This window comes from Leuresthes tenuis, unplaced genomic scaffold (genome assembly GCF_036924035.1).
Source record: "Leuresthes tenuis unplaced genomic scaffold, fLeuTen1.0.hap1 SCAF_8, whole genome shotgun sequence".
Taxonomy (NCBI): domain Eukaryota; kingdom Metazoa; phylum Chordata; class Actinopteri; order Atheriniformes; family Atherinopsidae; genus Leuresthes; species Leuresthes tenuis.
The window spans coordinates 33,664,115-33,689,731 of NW_027325362.1; the positions used below are offsets into that span (position 1 = coordinate 33,664,115).

At 44.7% G+C, this 25,617-nt stretch overlaps 1 protein-coding gene across 2 annotated transcripts in view; it reads left to right on the top strand.

Moving 5' to 3' along the window:
- The first annotated feature begins 1,605 nt into the window (after positions 1-1,605).
- LOC140313448 (rap1 GTPase-GDP dissociation stimulator 1-B) overlaps positions 1,606-25,617 on the top strand; it is a 37,383-nt gene continuing 13,371 nt past the window's right edge. The window contains exons 1-3 of one of the 2 annotated variants that reach the window (XM_072391543.1): positions 1,606-1,871; positions 16,189-16,293; positions 23,015-23,137. In XM_072391543.1, coding sequence (XP_072247644.1) covers positions 1,859-1,871; positions 16,189-16,293; positions 23,015-23,137 — 241 coding nt within the window. In that variant the 5' untranslated portion in view covers positions 1,606-1,858. Of the gene's footprint in view, positions 1,872-16,188; positions 16,294-17,359; positions 17,433-23,014; positions 23,138-25,617 lie in introns of those variants that run through there. The other variant, XM_072391544.1, reaches the window with a different exon arrangement.

The window sequence follows — 25,617 nt, forward strand, 5'->3', positions numbered from 1 at the left end:
CCCACAAAGCCCCTGCATCTGACTTCCACTGGATGGATGGTTGCTACTCAGTCTGCCTCTCTACACTTTGCTGCCAGCTCAGTTTATTTGAGTCGCTTGAACTCATTCGCTGTTGGTATCTGTTCCTCCCCAGGTACTATGAGCTTGATGATGGTGCCTGCGGCAAAGGACACTCCACATCATGAGGAAAAAAAAAGGCTGTCAAAAAGGCTCACTAGCGCCTGTACTTCCTGCAGAGGCTAAAGACTGCACACCTCAACCCAGCAATCCTCACCACCTTCTACAGAGGCATCATTGAGAGTGTGCTAACCAGCAGCATCTCTCTGTGGCATGAGAGCAGCAGCGCCTCAGACAGGAATGCACTGGGGAGAGTGATGAGGTCAGTCGAAAAAATTACTGGGGTCACACTGCCACCCGTTGGGGACCTGGTGAAACAACGCTGCCTGTCGAGGGCTGCTGCCATCAGACTTTCGAACGCCTGCAAATAACCTCAGACTCTTAACATTATTTTATCTACCTCTGTTTATCTATTCATTAAGACTGTGCACATACTCTTAGGCACAGACATTTTTGCACAAATACATTATATATTTATACTGCCTCCTTTCTCTGACCTGGTTTTTACTCTATAGCTTTATTTTTTATTCTTTTTATATTCCTTTTAGGATATTTATCTAACTGTTTTTATCGTGGCCAAAATGCATCACAATTTTGTTCTGCAGTGCATCTCTGATGTTATGTTGAATGACAATAAAAGAATCTGAATCTGAATGTAGAATTTGCTGAAGTACCTTGTAATAATGGTGGTGATGGTTGCTGGTATGTAGAAGAACTCCAGGGTGAAGTCTATCAGGATGTGTGGCATTGATCCGTAGGCGTTTGCCAGGCCAAGTCACACAACATGTAGATTGCTCTTTTCCCTTCTGTCATGCTGCTCCCAGTATATGGTTGAATGCTTGATGCAACCTGGAAATCCTGGGGGACCAGCCTTCTGGCAAGTTGTGTTAATGTTGTTGTTGCTCCTGAGAAAGATTGACATTCTGCTGACCAGAACTGTGAAGAAGATTTTCCCTTCTACATTCACCAAGGCAATACTGAATTGGTTGGTTGGTTGATTGAGGAGAAATGTTGTTCCTTGGCTATTACGAATCCAATAGCCTGTAGCCACTCTGAGGGGATAGTCTGCTTCTTCTATGCCACCCTTATGAGCTACAGCATCTTCACTTCCAGGAGGCACATGTATTAATATTTTACAAACCTAGCTAACCTAACAAAAAGAGCAAAACTCTTTGTAGGACTTCAGAAATATTCTATATGTCATTCCATTGTTTTTATCATTATTTTCAAACATTGTTCTCTCACAAAAAATTCATTACAATAGTGGCCTCAGTTATTTTCTAAAGTAAAATATTTACTAAAAAATCCATCCTCTGATTAATAGTAAATAATTATATACTTTCAATTATATTGGTTGGAATATTCTTATATAAAGTAGATGCCTTGGCACAAAGATTATCTGAATTTGTGATTTCAGGGAGAGAATCACAGAGCAAGGAGGAAACAGAGCAATTGAGCAGAGAGACAGAACGCAAGCGCAGTGAGAGCAGGAAGGGGGGAGCGACAGAGATAAGTCGCAAGAAAAGGAGAGACGGTTGGATGATGGGATTAAACAAAGCTGAGCAGGAAGTAAAGAAAAACAGAGACAAACTGAGACGCTCGATCAGAGTGCCCTTAAGAGGGGACAGTCGTTCCTTTGGTAGCTACACTCCCAAACGAACCTGCACGCACACACACACACACACACACCCTCACACACACACATACCACGAGCCAGCAGAGAGCCAGTCAACCAGCAGCCATGACAGACATGGGTGAGTAGCATCATTGATAACATCCTCCTGTTTGTGAGGGTCTGTATGATATGGATGGATGAATGGATGGATGGATTTATGGCTGGATGGATTACTAAATGCAAGGTAACACACACATTTTATACTGTAACCAGTGGTTGTCAAGCTAATGTAAACCATCTCCCACAACCTAGCTTCATCTGAAGCTGCTGCCTGTTTTGATTATTGCTGACTGCTGTCTTCCTGACAAATTGTCTGAGACAAAACAGGCTTTTTGAAGCAGAGTAGAATATTTTACTTTGATCTTAGTCTGATTTAAAAATATAAACACAATAATCCTTTTTTTTAGCTTTTTAAAGATTAGAGGTGAATCAACAGCTCTCTAAAACAAGCTAAATAGACTACCTCTCAACATGAATTGGATTAGATGGTACAGTTTTCCTGACAGTGTGTCCTGCCCCCGCATTCATAAATAGCCACATATGATTGTATGTTTTTATATGTGGGAATATGCAGCCATGAACCCTGGGGACTCCCTGGAAGAGCACAGAGAGAGTGATTAGGAGATTGCTCGCCCACACTCTCTTTCACACACACATACACACACAGGTCTGGTTTGTATGCCTATGGGGACTCTCCATTGACACAGTACATTTCATAGCTCCTTACCCTATAATTAACTATCTCAGTTAAATTTTTAACCCAAACCTCAACCTCACCACCAAGTCTTAACCCTCAAAAGTCACTTTGTACCCATTGGGACAAAACTTCTGTCCCCATAAATTGGTGTGCAGTCACATTTTCATCCCTAACATGTTGGCAAAACAAAACAATAGCAACACACATGCATGCATTTGGTCACAAACTCACAAGGACACGGGGTTAGATCCTGACGTAACAGGGTGTGAATCAGTTGAATAGCCCCCTCTGCTCAGGCTATTTTGGTCTGACTCTCAAGGGATTAGCTGTAGTAATTACCATCTGCAAGACGCTTCTCACTCAGTGTGTATGTGTCTGCAATCTATTGTGTTGTATGCATATAAGCAGCAGCTGAAGTATGAAATCATGTCTCTAGTTAAGTAGCCCTAATCAAGCTACTGTGAGCTATAATCTATTCTGTCCAGCCTCCAAACAGTTTTACAAAAAAAAACATTATTCTCACTTTCAGTTTTTACTCATCACATGTAATATCTGGTTAAGATAACTTGAATGATTTTGATTTATATAAATAAGTTATAAAGTTATAGCCAGTTTATTTTTAAAGGAAAGCAATTTAAATGTTTAGGTAAGGTTGGGTGGTTGTTAATGAAAAGATAAGTGTTAACTGCAAGTCTTTTACAGAAGCAAACTCCTATGAATCAAATGTGCTCCATGACAAAAATCCTCATTCTGGCAGGTTTTTTTTAACTTCTTTCTGACGTAAAGAACACACTTTCTCTGTACTCAGCTGTATGTTGGGGACAGGAATTTGACAAACTTGCCACCGTGACGGCCGTGGTTAGTGGTTAGAGTGGTCCAATAACCAGATTGCGGTTCGATTCCCACTCTCGCTGCTCAGTCCACCTCCTTGCCACGGCCGAGGTGCCCTTGAGCAAGGCACCATGCCCCCTTGCGCTGTCCATCCGTGGGCGCTGTGATTGGCTGCAAAGTAATCTTATATTATATAAAGTAATCTTGATATGAATAGCCAGCTCTTGCTCCTGCATGGTAATTAGGTGTACCTTGCTGGGCTACAGTCTTAGTAACACCTTCCACCTACAGGTTTAATGATTCTCCTCTCTTTTGTTTTACCCACTTTAACCTTTGGTCTCAAGGCAGTGCAGTAGGAGCAGCAGTCAGCAGTGGGTAATAGTCATCAATCTAGAGTGAAATGTGATGAGTACATTGTTGTGGTCTGTGCGTGTTCACCCGAGAAGATCTGAGCTCAGAGACGCAGGAGTGAAAGAATATCGGTAACAATGTAAGAACAACAGTTTGGGACCACACTTAACAATGTCCTTTTTATTTAAATAGCACATTTCAAACACAAGTGTAACCCCTTTAAAGAGCAAAAGCAAATTTTAGAACAACCAAGGCAAAAAGATGAGTAAAAATTTGAGACCATTCATGAAAGCAGTTGAAACTGCAATAAAAGCAAGAAGTTGAATAAACAAATAAACAAATAGATAAATAAATTGATGTAAGTTTACAAAAGATACACAAAAAAGGCACATTGAAACAAGTGTTCACAGGCATTTCAATTAATTCAAAATAGGCTCTGCCTGAACAGTCAACATGGGTTGAAAGTAAATGATTAAACTCCTCATACATGGCCTGCTTCATCCTCCTCTGCACATGTCCTGTTTGAATTGACAAGTCGGCTTCTATCCCATTGAGTAGAGGGAGAGCCATGTAGATGGATACCCCCGGATTATCTGTGTGCAACTCCAGTTTCCAGCCTTCTATTGGAAGATTTCACAGTCAAGCTTTATCATACCAAACTACCTATTTGAAATTCCGGTCATATCTAACCATTTGGTCTAACCATTTGGTTAGATATGACACCTTAACTGATTTTTGCATGGTACCGTGATAGGATGCCACCTGTGCAAAAAGTCCAGTCATGAAATTTCCCTTGCTACTAAATATTCCACAGTCAACTGTCAGTGGTCTTATAACAAAGTGGTGCTGTTTTTGGCCAGTTTGAGCCTGTGACTCTATCATCTCTACATGATAACTTTAAATGTTCTTTACATGGATTGGTTCAGATTATACTTGACACAAAGTGTGGCGCGGAGGTGAGGAAAGAAGACCAGAATGCAGATTAATAAATTAAAACTGATTTATTTAAATAACCAATAACAAAAAGCGCAGCAGAGCCGGAATACAAAAACCTAAAATGCCAAAACAAAAACTCTAAGAACAGACATAAAAAACCTAATTATGAAAAATAACTTGACTTGGATTATGACAAAAAACCTGACAAAACCTGATAATACCTGAAATTGGAGATTGTGGCATTGGAGACTGTGGCACTGGACACTGTGATGCTGGAGATTGTGGCATTGGAGACTGTGGCACTGAAGACTGTGGCACTGGAGACTGTGGCACTGGAGACTGTGGCACTGGAGACTGTAACACTGGAGAATGTGGCATTGGAGACTGTGGCACTGGAGACTGTGGCACTGGAGACTGTGGCTCTGGACACTGTGGCTCTGGAGACTGTAACACTGGAGACTGTGGCATTGGAGACTGTGGCACTGGAGATTGTGGCATTGGAGACTGTGGCACTGGAGACTGTGGCACTGGAGACTGTGGCTCTGGACACTGTGGCTCTGGACACTGTGATGCTGGAGATTGTGGCATTGGAGACTTTGGCACTGGAGACTGTGGCTCGGGAGACTGTGGCTCTGGAGACTGTGGCACTGGAGACTGTGGCACTGGAGGCTGTGACACTGGAGACTGTGGCACTGGAGACTGTGGCATTGGAGACTGTGGCACTGGAGAATGTGGCATTGGAGACTGTGGCACTGGAGACTGTGACATTGGAGAATGTGGCACTGGAGACTGTGACATTGGAGACTGTGACATTGGAGACTGTGACATTGGAGACTGTGGCTCTGGACACTGTGGCTCTGGACACTGTGATGCTGGAGATTGTGGCATTGGAGACTTTGGCACTGGAGACTGTGGCTCGGGAGACTGTGGCTCTGGAGACTGTGGCACTGGAGAATGAGGCACTGGAGGCTGTGACACTGGAGACTGTGGCACTGGAGACTGTGGCATTGGAGACTGTGGCACTGGAGAATGTGGCATTGGAGACTGTGGCACTGGAGACTGTGACATTGGAGAATGTGGCACTGGAGACTGTGACATTGGAGACTGTGGCACTGGAGACTGTGACATTGGAGACTGTGACATTGGAGACTGTGGCTCTGGACACTATGATGCTGGAGAATGTGGCATTGGAGACTGTGGCACTGGAGACTGTGACATTGCAGACTGTGGCTCTGGAGACTGTGACACTGGAAACTGTGACATTGGAGACTGTGACATTGGCGACTGTGGCTCTGGACACTGTGATGCTGGAGATTGTAGCATTGTAGACTGTGGCATTGGACACTGTGACATTGGAGACTGTGGCACTGGAGAATGTGGCACTGGAGACTGTGGCATTGGAGACTGTGGCATTGGAGACTGTGGCACTGGAGACTGTGGCATTGGAGACTGTGGCTCTGGCCACTGTGATGCTGGAGATTGTAGCATTGTAGACTGTGGCACTGGAGACTGTGACATTAGAGACTGTGATGCTGGAGACTGTGACATTGGAGACTGTGGCTCTGGACACTGTGATATTGGAGATTGTGGCACTGGAGACTGTGGCACTGGAGACTGTGGCACTGGAGACTGTGACATTGGAGACTGTGACATTGGAGAATGTGGCATTGGAGACTGTGACATTGGAGACTGTGGCACTGGAGACTGTGACATTGGAGACTGTGGCACTGGAGAATGTGGCTCTGGACACTGTGATGCTGGAGATTGTGGCACTGGAGACTGTGGCACTGGAGACTGTGGCATTGGAGACTGTGGCATTGGAGACTGTGGCATTGGAGACTGTGGCATTGGAGACTGTGGCACTGGAGACTGTGGCATTGGAGACTGTGGCTCTGGACACTGTGATGCTGGAGATTGTAGCATTGTAGACTGTGGCACTGGAGACTGTGACATTAGAGACTGTGATGCTGGAGACTGTGACATTGGAGACTGTGACATTGGATACTGTGGCTCTGGACACTGTGATGCTGGAGATTGTGGCACTGGAGACTGTGGCACTGGAGACTGTGACATTGGAGACTGTGGCTCTGGAGACTGTGGCACTGGACACTGTGATGCTGGAGAATGTGGCATTGGAGACTGTGGCACTGGAGACTGTGACACTGGAGACTGTGACATTGGAGAATGTGGCATTGGAGACTGTGGCACTGGAGACTGTGACATTGCAGACTGTGGCTCTGGAGACTGTGACACTGGACACTGTGACATTGGAGACTGTGGCTCTGGACACTGTGATGTTGGAGATTGTAGCATTGTAGACTGTGGCACTGGAGACTGTGACATTGCAGACTCAAGCTCTGGAGACTGTGACACTGGAGACTGTGACATTGGAGACTGTGGCACTGGAGACTGTGTCATTGGAGACTGTGACATTGGAGACTGTGGCACTGGAGACTGTGACATTGGAGACTGTAACATTGGAGACTGTGGCACTGGAGACTGTGACATTGGAGACTGTGGCTCTGGACACTGTGATGCTGGAGATTGTGGCACTGGAGACTGTGACATTGGAGAATGTGGCATTGGAGACTGTGGCACTGGAGACTGTGACATTGCAGACTCAAGCTCTGGAGACTGTGACACTGGAGACTGTGACATTGGAGACTGTGGCACTGGAGACTGTGACATTGGAGACTGTGACATTGGAGACTGTGGCACTGGAGACTGTGACATTGGAGACTGTAACATTGGAGACTGTGGCACTGGAGACTGTGACATTGGAGACTGTGGCTCTGGACACTGTGATGCTGGAGATTGTGGCACTGGAGACTGTGGCACTGGAGACTGTGACATTGGAGACTGTGACATTGGAGACTGTGGCACTGGAGACTGTGACATTGGAGACTGTGGCTCTGGACAGTGTGATGCTGGAGATTGTGGCACTGGAGACTGTGGCATTGGAGACTGTGACATTGGAGACTGTGGCTCTGGACACTGTGATGCTGGAGATTGTAGCATTGGAGACTGTGGCACTGGAGACTGTGACATTGGAGACTGTGGCACTGGAGACTGTGACATTGGAGACTGTGACATTGGAGACTGTGGCACTGGAGACTATGACATTGGAGACTGTGGCTCTGGACACTGTGATGCTGGAGATTGTGAAAATGGAGACTGTGGCATTGGAGACTGTGGCATTGGAGACTGTGGCTCTGGAGACTGTGACATTGGAGACTGTGGCTCTGGAGACTGTGACATTGGAGACTGTGACATTGGAGACTGTGGCACCAGAGACTGTGGCATTGGAGACTGTGGCATTGGAGACTGTGGCTCTGGAGACTGTGACATTGGAGACTGTGACATTGGAGACTGTGGCATTGGAGACTGTGGCATTGGAGACTGTGGCACTGGAGACTGTGACATTGGAGACTGTGGCTCTGGACACTGTGACATTGGAGACTGTGATACTGGAGATTGTGGCACTGAAGACTGTGGCACTGGAAACTGTGACATTGGAGACTGTGGCACTGGAGACTGTGACATTGGAGACTGTGGCTCTGGAGACTGTGGCACTGGAGACTGTGACATTGGAGACTGTGGCTCCTGAGACTGTGACATTGGAGACTGTGGCATTGGAGACTGTGGTACTGGAGACTGTGACATTGGAGACTGTGGCTCTGGACACTGTGACATTGGAGACTGTGATACTGGAGATTGTGGCACTGAAGACTGTGGCACTGGAAACTGTGACATTGGAGACTGTGGCACTGGAGACTGTGACATTGGAGACTGTGGCTCTGGAGACTGTGGCACTGGAGACTGTGACATTGGAGACTGTGGCTCCTGAGAATGTGACATTGGAGACTGTGCCACTGGAGACTGTGGCAATGGAGACTGTGGCTCTGGAGATTGTGGCTCTGGAGATTGTGGCATTGGACACCGTGATGCTGGAGATTGTGGCATTGGAGACTGTGGCTCTGGAGAATGTGATGCTGGAGATTGTGGATCTGGAGACTGTGGAACTAGAGACTGTGGCTCTGGAGACTGTGGCTCTGGAGACTGTGGCTCTGGAGATGTTGGCATTGGAGACTGTGGCTCTGGAGACTGTGGCAGTGGAGACTGTGGCACTGGAGATTGTGGCATTGGAGACTGTGGCATTGGAGACTGTGGCTCTGGAGACTGTGGCACTGGAGACTATGGCACTGGAGACTATGGCATTGGAGACTGTGGCTCTTGACACTGTGATGCTGGAGAATGTGGCATTGGAGACTGTGGCACTGGAGACTGTGGCATTGGAGACTGTGACATTGGAGACTGTGGCACTGGAGACTGTGGCATTGGAGACTGGCTCTGGACACTGTGATGCTGGAGACTGTGACATTGGAGACTGTGGCATTGGAGACTGTGGCACTGGAGACTGTGACATTGGAGACTGTGGCTCTGGACACTGTGACATTGGAGACTGTGACATTGGAGACTGTGGCTCTGGAGACTGTGACATTGGAGACTGTGACATTGGAGACTGTGGCACTGGAGACTGTGGCATTGGAGACTGGCTCTGGACACTGTGATGCTGGAGACTGTGACATTGGAGACTGTGGCATTGGAGACTGTGGCACTGGAGACTGTGACATTGGAGACTGTGGCTCTGGACACTGTGACATTGGAGACTGTGACATTGGAGACTGTGATACTGGAGATTGTGGCACTGAAGACTGTGGCACTGGAAACTGTGACATAGGAGACTGTGGCTCTGGAGACTGTGACATTGGAGACTGTGCCACTGGAGACTGTGGCACTGGAGACTGTGACATTGGAGACTGTGACATTGGAGACTGTGGCACTGGAGACTGTGACATTGGAGACTGTGGCTCCGGAACCTGTGGCACTGGAGACTGTGACATTGGAGACTGTGGCTCTGGAGACTGTGACATTGGAGACTGTGCCACTGGAGACTGTGGCAATGGAGACTGTGACATTGGAGACTGTGGCATTGGAGACTGTGGCTCTGGAGACTGTGGCTCTGGAGATTGTGGCATTGGAGACTGTGGGACTGGACACTGTGGCATTGGAGACTGTGGCTCTGGAGACTGTGGCTCTGGAGACTGTGGCACTGGAGACTGTGGCATTGGAGACTGTGGCTCTGGAGATTGTGGCATTGGAGACTGTGGCTCTGGAGACTGTGATGCTGGAGATTGTGGATCTGGAGACTGTGGAACTAGAGACTGTGGCTCTGGAGACTGTGGATCTGTAGACTGTGGCTCTGGAGACTGTGGCACTGGAGATTGTGGCATTGGAGACTGTGGCTCTGTAGACTGTGGCACTGGAGACTGTGGCACTGGAGATTGTGGCATTGGAGACTGTGGCATTGGAGACTGTGGCTCTGGAGACTGTGGCACTGGAGACTGTGGCATTGGAGACTGTGGCTCTGGAGATTGTGGCATTGGAGACTGTGGCTCTGGAGATTGTGGCATTGAAGACTGTGGCACTGGAGACTGTGGCATTGGAGACTGTGGCACTGGAGACTGTGGCACTGGAGACTGTGGCACTGGAGACTGTGGCTCTGGAGACTGTGGTTCTGGAGATTGTGGCATTGGAGACTGTGGCTCTAGAGACTGGCTCTGGAGACTGTGGCTCTGGAGACTGTGGCAATGGAGACTGTGGCACTGAAGACTGTGGCATTGGAGAATGTGGCATTGGAGACTGTGGCACTGGAGACTGTGGCACTGGAGACTCTGGCTCTGGAGATTGTGGCATTGGAGAATGTGGCATTGGAGACTGTGGCACTGCAGACTGTGGCACTGGAGACTGTGACATTGGAGACTGTAACATTGGAGACTGTGGCTCTGGACACTGTGATGCTGGAGATTGTAGCATTGGAGACTGTGGCACTGGACACTGTGACATTGGAGACTGTGGCTCTGGAGACTGTGGCTCTGGAGACTGTGGCTCTGGAGACTGTGACACTGGAGACCGTGACATTGGAGACTGTGATACTGGAGACTGTGACATTGGAGACTGTGGCAGTGGAGACTGTGACATTGGAGACTGTGGCATTGGAGACTGTGGCTCTGGAGACTGTGGCACTGGAGACTATGGCACTGGAGACTATGGCATTGGAGACTGTGGCTCTTGACACTGTGATGCTGGAGAATGTGGCATTGGAGACTGTGGCACTGGAGACTGTGGCATTGGAGACTGTGACATTGGAGACTGTGGCACTGGAGACTGTGGCATTGGAGACTGGCTCTGGACACTGTGATGCTGGAGACTGTGACATTGGAGACTGTGGCATTGGAGACTGTGGCACTGGAGACTGTGACATTGGAGACTGTGGCTCTGGACACTGTGACATTGGAGACTGTGACATTGGAGACTGTGGCTCTGGAGACTGTGACATTGGAGACTGTGACATTGGAGACTGTGGCACTGGAGACTGTGGCATTGGAGACTGGCTCTGGACACTGTGATGCTGGAGACTGTGACATTGGAGACTGTGGCATTGGAGACTGTGGCACTGGAGACTGTGACATTGGAGACTGTGGCTCTGGACACTGTGACATTGGAGACTGTGACATTGGAGACTGTGATACTGGAGATTGTGGCACTGAAGACTGTGGCACTGGAAACTGTGACATAGGAGACTGTGGCTCTGGAGACTGTGACATTGGAGACTGTGCCACTGGAGACTGTGGCACTGGAGACTGTGACATTGGAGACTGTGACATTGGAGACTGTGGCACTGGAGACTGTGACATTGGAGACTGTGGCTCCGGAACCTGTGGCACTGGAGACTGTGACATTGGAGACTGTGGCTCTGGAGACTGTGACATTGGAGACTGTGCCACTGGAGACTGTGGCAATGGAGACTGTGACATTGGAGACTGTGGCATTGGAGACTGTGGCTCTGGAGACTGTGGCTCTGGAGATTGTGGCATTGGAGACTGTGGGACTGGACACTGTGGCATTGGAGACTGTGGCTCTGGAGACTGTGGCTCTGGAGACTGTGGCACTGGAGACTGTGGCATTGGAGACTGTGGCTCTGGAGATTGTGGCATTGGAGACTGTGGCTCTGGAGACTGTGATGCTGGAGATTGTGGATCTGGAGACTGTGGAACTAGAGACTGTGGCTCTGGAGACTGTGGATCTGTAGACTGTGGCTCTGGAGACTGTGGCACTGGAGATTGTGGCATTGGAGACTGTGGCTCTGTAGACTGTGGCACTGGAGACTGTGGCACTGGAGATTGTGGCATTGGAGACTGTGGCATTGGAGACTGTGGCTCTGGAGACTGTGGCACTGGAGACTGTGGCATTGGAGACTGTGGCTCTGGAGATTGTGGCATTGGAGACTGTGGCTCTGGAGATTGTGGCATTGAAGACTGTGGCACTGGAGACTGTGGCATTGGAGACTGTGGCACTGGAGACTGTGGCACTGGAGACTGTGGCACTGGAGACTGTGGCTCTGGAGACTGTGGTTCTGGAGATTGTGGCATTGGAGACTGTGGCTCTAGAGACTGGCTCTGGAGACTGTGGCTCTGGAGACTGTGGCAATGGAGACTGTGGCACTGAAGACTGTGGCATTGGAGAATGTGGCATTGGAGACTGTGGCACTGGAGACTGTGGCACTGGAGACTCTGGCTCTGGAGATTGTGGCATTGGAGAATGTGGCATTGGAGACTGTGGCACTGCAGACTGTGGCACTGGAGACTGTGACATTGGAGACTGTAACATTGGAGACTGTGGCTCTGGACACTGTGATGCTGGAGATTGTAGCATTGGAGACTGTGGCACTGGACACTGTGACATTGGAGACTGTGGCTCTGGAGACTGTGGCTCTGGAGACTGTGGCTCTGGAGACTGTGACACTGGAGACCGTGACATTGGAGACTGTGATACTGGAGACTGTGACATTGGAGATTGTGGCATTGGAGACTGTGGCACTGGAGACTGTGACACTGGAGACTGTGACATTGGAGAATGTGGCATTGGAGACTGTGGCATTGGAGACTGTGGCATTGGAGACTGTGGCACTGGAGACTGTGACATTGGAGACTGTGGCACTGGAGACTGTGACATTGGAGACTGTGACATTGGAGACTGTGGCTCTGGACACTGTTATGCTGGAGATTGTAGCATTGTAGACTGTGGCACTGGAGACTGTGACATTGGAGACTGTGACATTGGAGACTGTGGCTCTGGACACTGTTATGCTGGAGATTGTAGCATTGTAGACTGTGGCACTGGAGACTGTGGCACTTGAGATTGTGGCATTGGAGACTGTGGCATTGGAGACTGTGGCTCTGGAGACTGTGGCACTGGAGACTGTGACATTGGAGACTGTGGCACTGGAGACTGTGACACTGGAGACTGTGACATTGGAGAATGTGGCATTGGAGACTGTGGCATTGGAGACTGTGGCATTGGAGACTGTGGCACTGGAGACTGTGACATTGGATACTGTGGCATTGGAGACTGTGGCATTGGAGACTGTGGCACTGGAGACTGTGACACTGGAGACTGTGACATTGGAGAATGTGGCATTGGAGACTGTGGCATTGGAGACTGTGGCATTGGAGACTGTGGCACTGGAGACTGTGACATTGGAGACTGTGGCACTGGAGACTGTGACATTGGAGACTGTGACATTGGAGACTGTGGCTCTGGACACTGTTATGCTGGAGATTGTAGCATTGTAGACTGTGGCACTGGAGACTGTGGCACTGGAGATTGTGGCATTGGAGACTGTGGCATTGGAGACTGTGGCTCTGGAGACTGTGGCACTGGAGACTGTGGCAATGGAGACTGTGGCACTGAAGACTGTGGCACTGGAGACTGTGACACTGGAGACTGTGACATTGGAGAATGTGGCATTGGAGACTCTGGCTCTGGAGATTGTGGCATTGGAGAATGTGGCATTGGAGACTGTGGCACTGCAGACTGTGGCACTGGAGACTGTGACATTGGAGACTGTAACATTGGAGACTGTGGCTCTGGACACTGTGATGCTGGAGATTGTAGCATTGGAGACTGTGGCACTGGACACTGTGACATTGGAGACTGTGGCTCTGGAGACTGTGGCTCTGGAGATTGTGGTATTGGAGACTGTGGCACTGGAGACTGTGGCTCTGGACACTGTGATGCTGGAGATTGTGGCATTGGAGACTGTGGCACTGGAGACTGTGGCATTGGAGACCTTGGCACTGGAGACTGTGTCTGATGTGGTGGTGGCCAGCAGATGAAACCAGCCGAAGCCCCAGAGAACCAACCACACCGGAACGGAATGATCCAAGGAGGACGGGCAGATGGACTCGAGCTGGCAGGGGAAGTTGCAGGGACAGACCGCAGGAATGTCCACCCCGGTGGCGGGCGACGAAGTTGTGCCAAGATTAAGTCCCGGGAGTCCTAAGGCTAGCAGGTGCTAGCAGGAGATACTACTGTCTGCTACAGTAGCAAGTGTAGCAGGGTGGTGGATACCGGTACAGGTGGCAGACCGGTGGCGTTTCTCTCCATCAAAGTTCAATTCAATTCAATTCAATTTTATTTATATAGCGCCAGATTACAACAATTGTCATCTCAAGGCACTTAAGTAATATAGTCCAATTCAAGCCAATTGGAATTCAATTCATTGTAATCATAATCCAATTAATTCATATAGAGCCAATTCAAAAATAACATCCTAGCTAAGGAAACCAACAGATTGCACCAAAACTTGTCTTCAGTCCAGTCTCCCGTCCTGAGCGTGCCTGTGGCGACTGTGGAAAGGAACAACTCCCTTTTAACAGGAAGAAACCTCTGGCAGAACCAGACTCAGGAAGGGTGGCCATCCGCCTCCACCAGCTGGGGTTTGAGAAGACAGAAAAGAGGGAAAAGAGGGGGGAAAAACACCATAACACCATTCAAAGGATATCTGTTGGAACAGGGAAACATAGGTTAATAATCACAATAATGTCACATGTACATAAAATCAATTTTGAAATTAAACAGGGGGAAAAGAGAGCAAAGTGAGGAAAGGTGTGACAGATGAGGTCCCCCAGCAGTCTAAGCCTATAGCAGCTTAACTATGGGATGTTTCAGGATTACCTGAGCCATCCCTAACTATAAGCTTTATCAGAAAGGAAAGTTTTAAGCCTAATCTTAAAAGTGGAAAGGGTGTCTGCTTCCCGGACATTTACTGGCAGCTTATTCCACAAGAGAGGGGCCTGATAACTGAAGGCTCTACCTCCCATTCTACTTTTAGAAACTCTGGGAACAACAAGTAAACCTGCAGCCTGAGAGCAAAGTGCTCTGTTGGGGAAATATCTTACAATTAAATCTTTAAGATATGATGGAGCTCGGTCATTAAGAGCTTTATATGTGAGAAGAAGAATCTTAAATTCTATTCTGAATTTAACAGGGAGCCAATGAAGAGAAGCTAAAACTGGAGAAACATGATCTCTCCTGTTAGTTCTCATCAGAAGTTGCAATCAGATGATAGAAAAATGTATCCAAAACAGAATGTGAAAGCTATAGAACCAGTAGAAACTGTAATGGTCGAGAAGTCTGCAAATAGGCCGGCAGAAAGTACAAAAACATGAGATTTCCAGAGAGAAGCAGCGAACAAACAACGCCAGTGTCCTCATACATCCGGGTCATTATGAACCTTCTGACCATTATCATAGTGACAATGGTTTTCCAAAATTCTTTTTTTCTAATGTTTGCTAATATATCAATTAATCTTTTTTTTTTTTAACTGCAGAAGAAAAAAAAATCCTTGTTTTGATATATTCTGATGGCAAACTTAACACCATATTGTTAAATAAAATTTGATTTTTAAGCCGCATTTTAATTGTTCAACACACTGTCTGCATATTATTTTTCAGTACAATATAACACTTGAGATTTATAGAGGTGTTTATTTATTTATACACATTAATATTATCCCATTGCTTTTTGTTTGCTTGAACAATTTGTTATTTTTATTAACCCAACAGTTAAACCTTGAAAGCCCACCAGAAGTGCAGGGGATCTATGTAAGGTTACTCAATACTTTCCAGTAAATCCTACACATATAAAGGCCATGTAAAGTTCAGTGTAAACTTATACAGGACTTTTTGAGCTTTCAGGGAGGAGAGGGATTTTCATAAACTATAGAGCTAAGCATGAAAATTTCTAAACTGGGATAGATAATGCTAATATAATAATACTGGTAGTGCACTACCACACACACATAAAACGTGTCTGATTTGATTCCACAAATATCATAAATATATACCCAATTAATCTGTTTTATACTTCAAGACACTGAATAATTATACAATCAACTATTGCCACATTTCTGTTGTTTTGCTGTTTTCACTGCACATTCATAATCATATTCAACCAGGTTCATACAATCAGTTGCTTATCAGCATTATTCTGCTGAATAACAGAATAACTAACTAATTTACTCTTCTCCATGACCTTGCAATTCTTACACTTTTGTTTTACTGTTTCAACTAATATTTGAAATTTCATTGATTATTTGGAGATGGAATAATTTTAACGTCTCTTATTTTTTAACGTGGCATATTTTGGGGGTTTTGTTTTTGTGCTTATCTTACAGACTCTCTTAGTGAGGCATTGAAGGCCATCAGTGTGAGCACAGAGCTGATCGAAGAGGAACTGAAGCCTCATCTGGATACAGTGTTGGCTGTACTGCTGGAAAAGAGTAGGTCATGTAACATTCAAATATATAGATGCACAGACTTACATTACTACTTTCATATGGAATGTGACATATAAATAGGTGCCCCCCCCGAACACACACACCACCACACCACCGCTACAATCTATTCAAGTACACTGTTTGCAAAAAGCAGAAGTGAATTCAGAACAATTCGTTCAGAACAATGGATTTTGTATCTGAAAAGGTTACATCAGCTAGTTACTCACAAACACTGTGTGATTAATAAGATTAGTGAGCATGGAACAGGAGGTCGTTTTTATTTCTCCTCTGTCCAAATTCCAAAGAGAACATTAAAAAAAAGCATTTAAGACCTGAAAAATGTGCCCTATTTGTTTATTATTTAGAGTAATACATAAAATGCAAATAAAAGCAACAAAGCCTTAAGGACCCAAGACGACAAAATAAAATAAAAAACATAAAAAGTTGGGCCCAGTTCAAAAGCTTAGCTGTATAGATGGCATGTTTAATCATTAACTAATATGTTCTCCATAACCGCTCCACCATTGTGTTCATTTTATTAAATCATTTTTTTTAGCTTACCATTACTTGACATGTGATAATGTCCAAATCTTGTGTATTTTAACTTAAATACTAGACATAACTTATGAAGCCAGATGAATTCACTTGCTATGACAAAATAAGTGTTTTATTCCCAACTCTCCATGTTGTTGATGTACAGAGTTAAGTGAATTTGTCTTTCTTAAATTTTTGTCACACAATCTTTTTTTTTAACTTAATCTAAAATTTGGTCAGTATAGTATATTTTGACCTGCAAGTGTATAAGATTCTGGATTTTTCTTTTTATAGAAAAACACAATATCATGGATCATAGAATTTTATGTTAAATAGTTTTACAAACTAAATAGAATTAAAAAAAATATATATTTTAAATAACCCTGTCTCATCAGATTGGTATTGATATAAAAAAACTCCAAACTCTGTGACTTGTAGAAGCAACAGTTTGATAGTTGCAGGAGAGAAAATGTATAAGTCCTTTGAAAATTTCTAGTGAAAGTTTGCCAAAGTCTGACAAAATGCTTTTTTGAAGTTACAGAAAAGGATATTGTGTAAATATTACAAGGAGGAGGTTTTGGACCCAAGGAAGAGATCGACACTGAGAAGTAAGATTTAACAAGTTTATTGCAATTGGGAAAAAAATAATACAAAATAATACTTGATTTCCTGTAGAAGGAGTATCCAGAGAGTGAGAGTTGGCAGCGTTGAGTGGACAGTCAGGTGAGTGCAACAGGTGAGCGAGTTTTTCAGGGTACGGAGGATTCCAGGAAGGTCTCTCCACAGGGTGTGTATGTCCAAACAGGAGGAATCCAGAAGATTTCCGCAGGGTTTCCAGGTCCAGGGGGTCCGCAGGGTTCTGCCTGTAATCCTCAAGGTCGATCCTCCGGGTTAGTGGTGAAGGGGCGGACAGGCAGCGACTTGGCAGCTGATAGGTTTGGGATCTCCTGGGCTCTCGGCACGATTTCCAGAATTGGATTTCACTTAGGAGTCCAACTCTCAGCAGGGGGGGACAATACAATGCATACATGGGGAAAAAGAAGGTGAACACAAGAGGGAGAACACCAAATGCCAGAGAACCAAGACAGTACCCACCACCCAGGAAAAAGCAGATGCAGGTAACTCACGGATGCCTTCGAAGGTTGGGGTAAATCCGATGGCAGAGGATGTGACACCCAACACAAGTGATTACTGGATTACCAGCAGCGACACACTGCACAGCGGACTTGAGCTCCTGGTTAGCCCGCTCCGCCTGGCAGTTGGTTGGGGTGGAAACATGAACTCAAACTGATGGTCACTCCATGCACTCTGCAGAAGGACCTCCAGCCTTGTGAGATGAACTGGAGTTCACGATCCGGAGGATGTTAGCAGGAATCCCATGAATGTGGAAGAAGTGTTGAGGGAGGATGTCCGCTGTTTCAAAGACTATAGGCAACTTGAGAAGAGCCACAAAGTGAACTGCCTTAGAAAAGCGATCGATGGTAGTAAGAATAACAATGTTACCTTTAGAGGGTGGCAACCCGGTGATGAAATCCAGGGCTATGTGGGACCATGATCTGCTTGGCACAGAGAGTGGGCAAAGGAGTCAGGAGACTGTGGCAAAGGCTGAGTTGATAAGGGGCAGAAGGTACTTATTTAGAACCATTATCTTGTTCAAACCCCAAAAATCAATCCTGGGTCTTATACTTCTTTTAAACGAAGAAGAAACCCACCCCTAAAGGAGACAACGAAGGTCTTATAATGCCAGAATGGAGTGACTCATTTATGTACTTTTCCATTGCTAATTTCTCTGGTCGAGAAAGATTGTCGAGGCATTGTTCAGGCGACTACTGGGTAAAGATGTGTCGAGCAAAAGGTTAATTGCACAATTGTAGGGTCTGTTGGGAGGAAGTGACAGGGCTTTTGACTTACTAAACACTTCAGTTAGTTCATGATATTCTTCTGGAAAATAGGTTAAATCAGGAGTCTAACTCTCGCTGCCCTGAGTTTCATTGAGGCTGAGGCTTTAAACAAGATTAATGACATTTAGAACTCCAGCTAAACACTGAAACAGTCTCCCAGGTAATATGTGTGTTGTGGAAAGACAGCAAGGGATGACCATGGACTAATGGTGATTCAGGGGTGGAAATGATTTTTTCTTTTTTTTTTTTACATATTTTTATTGTGATTTTCTCATTGACATTTTAAGTGACATGAATACATTATAACCCAATCTGGCAAAAAAGAAAAATAAATAGATTAGATAAAACAAACAAAATGAGACTACTACTACTACTACTAATAATAATAATGTAGATAAATAATAATAATTCAATAAAACAAAATTAAATTCCAATAGGATAACAGCAGTGCATAAATGACAGAACTTGTACAGTTAATCACATTTCGAGGTCTTGAGTTTCCAGAAAGTCTATATAAGGTCTCCATAGATCAGCAAAATTATTTTTCTTTTTTACAGTATATGTTATTTTCTCCAAAGCGAGACAGGACATCAGTTCTTTTGTACAGATTCCAATAGAAGGTGTGTCCATACTTTTCCACAATAGTGCAATTATCCTCCTGGCTTGTAAGAGCCCAAAGTCAATGAGCAGTGACTGCTGCTGAGACACAACAAAGTTTTCTGGATGTATTCCCAGTAAACATATTGTGGCTTGCAACGGAACTTCCCTTCCAACTATGAGGCCGATACAATGTAATAAATTTTTCCAGAATTGGTGTATCTTTAAACATTCCCGTAAAAACTTAATTAACATACCCTTTTCTTCTCTGTATTTCACACAAATATCAGGTACATTAGGGTATATGTGATTCAACCTGCAAGGTGTAAGATAAGTGCACATTAACCACTTATACTATAGCAGCTTATATTTGGTATTAACAGACTGGGTCTGAGCCTTAAAACAAACCCTTTCCCAGTCAGCTTCATGAATATCCTCCTTTAAATCAATTATCAATGCCTCCATCTTTTTGGAAGATGACTCATTTGAATGTTGTAACAGTAAATCATAGAACAGTGAAAACTGTACCAACTCTACCATCCATGTGGGATAGGGTCAATTCCTCGATTTTAGATAGTGGAGGTTCAGACAGTTGCTTGAATAATTAAAATGTTTCAATTGGAGGAATTTAAAGAAAGCCATTTTTTGTTTGTTTAACCAGTCTTCTGACACATGCTGAATATAAATAAAGCTTGAGAGGAATCCCTAGTGTTGATGCCTCCTCTATAGTCACCCAAACAGGAAGAGAAGTTACTGAAAAGTAATACATTGCTTTCCTTAGCTGGACTGCAGTCTTTCATTTTCATTCAAAAACATTAGTGCGGATTTGGAATTATATATTTCATACTGTGATATGTTTCCAAATGTTTCTATTAAATTCACTAACTGGGGAATACTATCTTTTAAGTTTGTTAAAAAAAAAAAAAGATGTCATCCACGTATAAAGCTATGTGATGCTCATATCCTCCAATAGTTATACCCGTGATGTCTTTATGAGCTCTTGTGGCTATGGCCAAGGGCTCAATAGCCAACACAAATAGCAAAGGCGATAACGGACACCCTTGTCTCGCTGATCAGTGGAGAGTAAATGATTGAGAGACATATTTATTGGTCAATATTTCAGCGATTAGGTTTGTATACAAGAGCTTTATCCATCTCAGAAAATTTGCTCCAATTCCAAATCGCAGGAGCACGTTAAAAAGGAAACCCCACTCGATCCTGTCAAATGCTTGACGCGCATCTAAGGATAACACAGCTGTATCCCTAAAGTTGTGTTTTTCATACAATATGTTCAGAACATACCAAATGTTATGAAATCCATTTCTATTTTTGGCAAAGCAGTTTTGATCATTGTCAACAAGATGGGGAAGATACAACTCCAGTCTTCTGGCTAAGGCCTCGCAGAGTATTTTAATGTCACACCCCATCAAACTAATATGCCTGAAAGAGGAGCATTCGTTTGGTGGTTCGTTTGGTTTCAGGATTAAAGTTATTATCGCAAGTCTCAAAGACGGAGGGGGTATTCCCTTTATATAGAATTCCTTATACATGTCCAATAATGGGACCAGAAGTTTCTCTGCAAATCTCTTGTAAAATTCAATTGGAAAGCCATACTTTGAATGACTTCTGCTAATTCCTTTGTTATTAGACTGCAATCCAATTGGTTGTCCCCTCTTTCCTGGCCTCTCAAACCCCAGCTGGTCAAGGTCTGGATCCTGAGTCTGGTTCTGCCAGAGGTTGATTGCTGTTGATTACTCTGTCTAACTGCTTTTTCTTAAGTCACCAAGCCAGCAGTTTACCACATTTTTCTCCTTGATCATAGTAACTTTTTTAATGGATAATTTGTTATATTTAGCTCTCATAATTTGTAAGTTATTTGCCTTGTGCGGGCTGTAATTACACTCTCAAGTTCCTCCTCTGCCGCCATCACTCGGTCCTCCGCTTCTCCAATGCGTTTAGTGTGTTCCGACACGTCCTGTTTAACTTCAACCACTTTGCCTTCTAATGCAGTTATAGCATTAGTTATCCCTCCGAGGCAGTTGTGAATGCTGTCCAGTTTTAGTCCGAACTCGGAGTGGAACGACTCTCTTAGCCCATCTGCTATGTCGGCCATGCTACTAGCATCTGAATTCCAAGCCACTGTCCGGGGAATAAAAAGATTTTTGTGCACGGTTGATCAGAGCCTCTCTGCTAAGCTGCCATCTTCGTCGGGTCACGTGAATATCCGGGCGGAAAGTTTAAAAACAATATTTAGTTTAAACTCAATAAGTTCTGAGAGTTTTGATCTAACCGGAGTGTGTCACCTGGGCTATTAGCTGATCATCTAAGGCATTAAGGGTGGGGGTAACTTGGGTGTAAGAGCAGCCTACCAATCGGAAGGACGTGGTTTGACTCCCTGCCTCTCCGGGCCACATATTGAAATGTCCTTGTCCAGGATACTGAACTCCATGTTGCCTACTTATGCGTCCATTGATGTATGGATGTGTGTGAATGCTTAGAAGAAAGCACTGTGTCGCCTATATGGACTAAGACATGCTGTAAGAGTGTATGAGTGAATGGGTGAATGTTGCATGTGCTTTCAGTGGTCAGCTAGACTAGAAAAGCACTATACAAATACAGTCCGTTTACTATTTACCATTAGCTGAAATAAGATGTGCGAGAGGTTTACAAGAAATACCAGCTTTCTGGGCAAGTTGGGAGTCCAAAAAGTTAGTGTCAGCTCCAGAATCTATCAAGCCGGGCACAGAGAGAGTTTGATCATTGAAGGAGAGAGTGGCTTGAATTTGAATCTTGGTTGGGGCCCACGTGGGTTGACTAGTCCGGCTTGTCAGTACCCCCACTCTCACTGGCTGTCCTATCTTTTGGGCAAACTGGACAAGAAACCTGGCTGACCACAATAGAGACACTCACCAGATTGTAGCATCTGCAGGCATTCAGCCTGGGTGAGATGACCTCTCCCTAGCTGCATGGGGTCATCAGCAGAAGTAGCAGTAAGTGAACTCTGAAGTGGTCAAGTTGAGTTCCCAGAATGAGAATATTTTGGAACAGGACACTTTCTTTTGTTTGCATCTCTCTCTTAAGCGGTTATCAATCTTTATGGTTGAAGAAATCAGTCTGTGTAATGTCTCAGATAAGTCTGGGGTTGCTTGTTCATCTTTGATAGTGTCAGATAAACAATTCAGGAGGTGGTCAAAAGGAGCCTCACAGTTCCATCAAGAGTCTGCCACTAGCATTCTGAACTCGACAGAGAATTCAGCTAGATTTAAAGTCCCCTGATGTACAGATAAAATTCACTTGGATGACTTCCTACCCGACCGCGTTAACAAATACTTTTCTCATTTCATTGGTGAATATCGATGTAAGAGAATGAGCTCAAAGAGCGAGTGTCCAATATTGACTCCGCCAAGGTTAAAGCTCTGGAGTGTAAGTAAACTAACAATATATAGAGAATATTTTGGATCTACTGTATCTGAGGAGTAGGTTCAAGGTTTCTGATCAAATACCAAAGAACATTGTAAAAGGAGTTCTCAACTTTTACCCTGCTCTCCAGAGAATGATTTGAGAATCATGACAGTAAACCTAAAGCAGTCGACTAAAATCACTTATTTCTGGTATTTGCTGTGATATGATGATATATTGCTGTGATCTTGATATAGTTATCAATTTCAACAAATCTATTTGTGTGTCCACAGAGAAAGATGCGGCTGTTGAGATTGCCAGAAGTGGGATTCTACCCACCTTGGCTCAGGCTTTACAGCGTAAGAGCAGCCTGAGCTGCCTGGTGGCTCTGGTGGTGGCAGAGATGGCACGAGAAGGTATAACACTCATAGTTATTTTTATTTATTATTCTTTTTACCTTGAGTAATACACAACAATTAAATAAGCTTCCAGTGTTTTAAGAATTCACTTAAAATATAATGTCTTATTTGATAAATTAGAGGAAAAGATTTTTTTCCTTTGTCCCTAAGATTTGTGTTGTTCTTGAAACTTTCAAAGAAGCGTTTCTTTTTTGAACAGCCACACTTTAGCTGAATCAAATAGAATCTTTGTTTGGATAAGGATGAAGCATTCAGCAGAGGGTTGATGTGCAACCATAATTACAGTTTGAGTTCTTCCAATTTAAGAAAGACAAACTACTACATATTTGAATGGTACTAGTTCAAAAATATATTGAAAATTTACTACTAATGCTAAATGTGCTGTAGATAAAATGATGTCCTAGTATGGACTGGACTCTTCATCTTTTGTAACTTGAGGACATCATTGTTCTTGTTCTATATGATGCCATTTTGGATTATAGTACATCACAGTAGAAAATGTCACGTGAAGGTGATGGCGAGGAAGGAGGACCCAGGTGCAGACAAAGCTTGAGAGCCAGGAGGTAAAATGAAAAGAAACTATTAAGCCAGATAACTATTTCCAAAAAGAACACTAGAAAACAAAACCAAAACAGCGGATCAAACTCGGAAAGCAGGAATAACACTGAACTGAAAAAAGACAGCAACGACAACCTGCAGAAAACAGAGGATCTGACAAAGAAAGAATGAAACCAGGAGTTTAAATGCAGAGGAGGGTAGAGCTGATGACCGGACTGAAGAGACTGAGGAAACAAATGAGGAAGCAAACAGAACTGAGACAAGACCCGCACAACAACAGAATGGAAATACACAACATGGGAAAACCAAAATCAAAAAAAGTACCAAAAGACACAGATCATGACAGAATAACAATGGTTTCTTTTCTTTTCTAACAATATGAGTGAGCATGAAACAATTTTCCTAAAATCTGCCTCTTTTATTTAATTTAATTTTTATAAACCCCTTTCAAGTGAATATAAAACAGACAATAAAGGACAGTTTTAAAATCCCCCATCCTCTGCAAGAGGACTTTGTGACTTGTCAAAGTGGATGTGGAAGCACTCACATGAGCTGTAATTGTGCCCGTGTCACATGAAGGGATTATAGTTTAAAGGACATAATTCTGATTTTAGGAGTTGTTCTCTGGGTAGTGATGTGTAATCTAAAACGCAGGTACCTTTCCAGTTCAGTGTTATCATGGAGCTAGCATATTGGTAGTGATAAGTTTCCAAGGATCAAATTTGCTCACCAGGGGCCTCATGTACAAAGACTTGGATTTCCTACTGAAACATGGCGTACGCTCAAACCCAAATGCCCTCCTATGCACAAAAATATCCAGGGGCCTCATGTACAAAGGGGTACGTACAGACAAAAAAGTGGCGTACACACTTTTTCACGTCAACGATCAGATGTATCAAGAGCGAAATAACCATGGAAATGTGCGGTGCCTCACGCCAACTTCAGGGCTGGCGTACGCACTTTTCTACAGCGGTTGATTCGTTGGCGACGCTTAGAGGTGATGTTGGGGTTTGCTTTGCAAATGCGCAAATTATAGCAATGTGTGTGCAGTCGATAGCTCTGATTACATTAGGAAAACCGTCTCTCGCTTGAAATTGCGCTTCAGTGTTGGCCTGTTCAGCTGCATTGTGGGAATTTGATATACCTGCTGAGATGCAGATAATTCTGTCCCACTTGGCTGGCATGGCTCGGCTCAGGGTCGACTGGCACAGTCCCAATCGGTTGGCCAGCTCCCTCTGGAATGCCCCGGTTGCTTAAACCCCAGTGTGCACGTCACCTGTGGCACAAGCAGCGCATGGCTCCTCGCTGTGTTGCGCTCGGCCGACTGCAGCTCTGTGCACAGTTCCAGGAGGATTGCTCTCAAAACGGCTGATGAGCCACTTGTCATCATGTGCCAGCAAATCCTCTCAGTCTCTGAACACACGCTCTCCTCCAATTGCACAATGTCTTCCAATATCGCTAAAGCAGCCATTGTTTTTAATAGTATGCACTGCAACACTTGTGCATGCTTTTATATCCACTCGTATAATTGCAGACACATGGGTGTGTTAATTGTTCATCAGTGTTAATTGTTCATGTGTCTCAGATGTGCACATCACTCAGTCTGAGGATAAATTGTGTTCACATTTATATATTATTACAGTTTCCCAACATCACCTCTAAGTGTCGCCAAAGAATCAACAGCTGTAGAAAAGTGCGTACGACAGCCATGAAGTTGCCGTGAGGCACCGCACATATCCACGGTCATTTCGCTCTTGATATACCTGATCGTTGACATGCGTACGCACCTTTTGTACATGAGGCCCCTGGTTATCTCTGCTTCTTTATCACAAACTTCCCTCAGATGAAACGACGTATTCAAATTTTCTAATCTGTTCAGCAGCCCACGACTCTCATGAGGTTTCAGAAAATATTGTTTT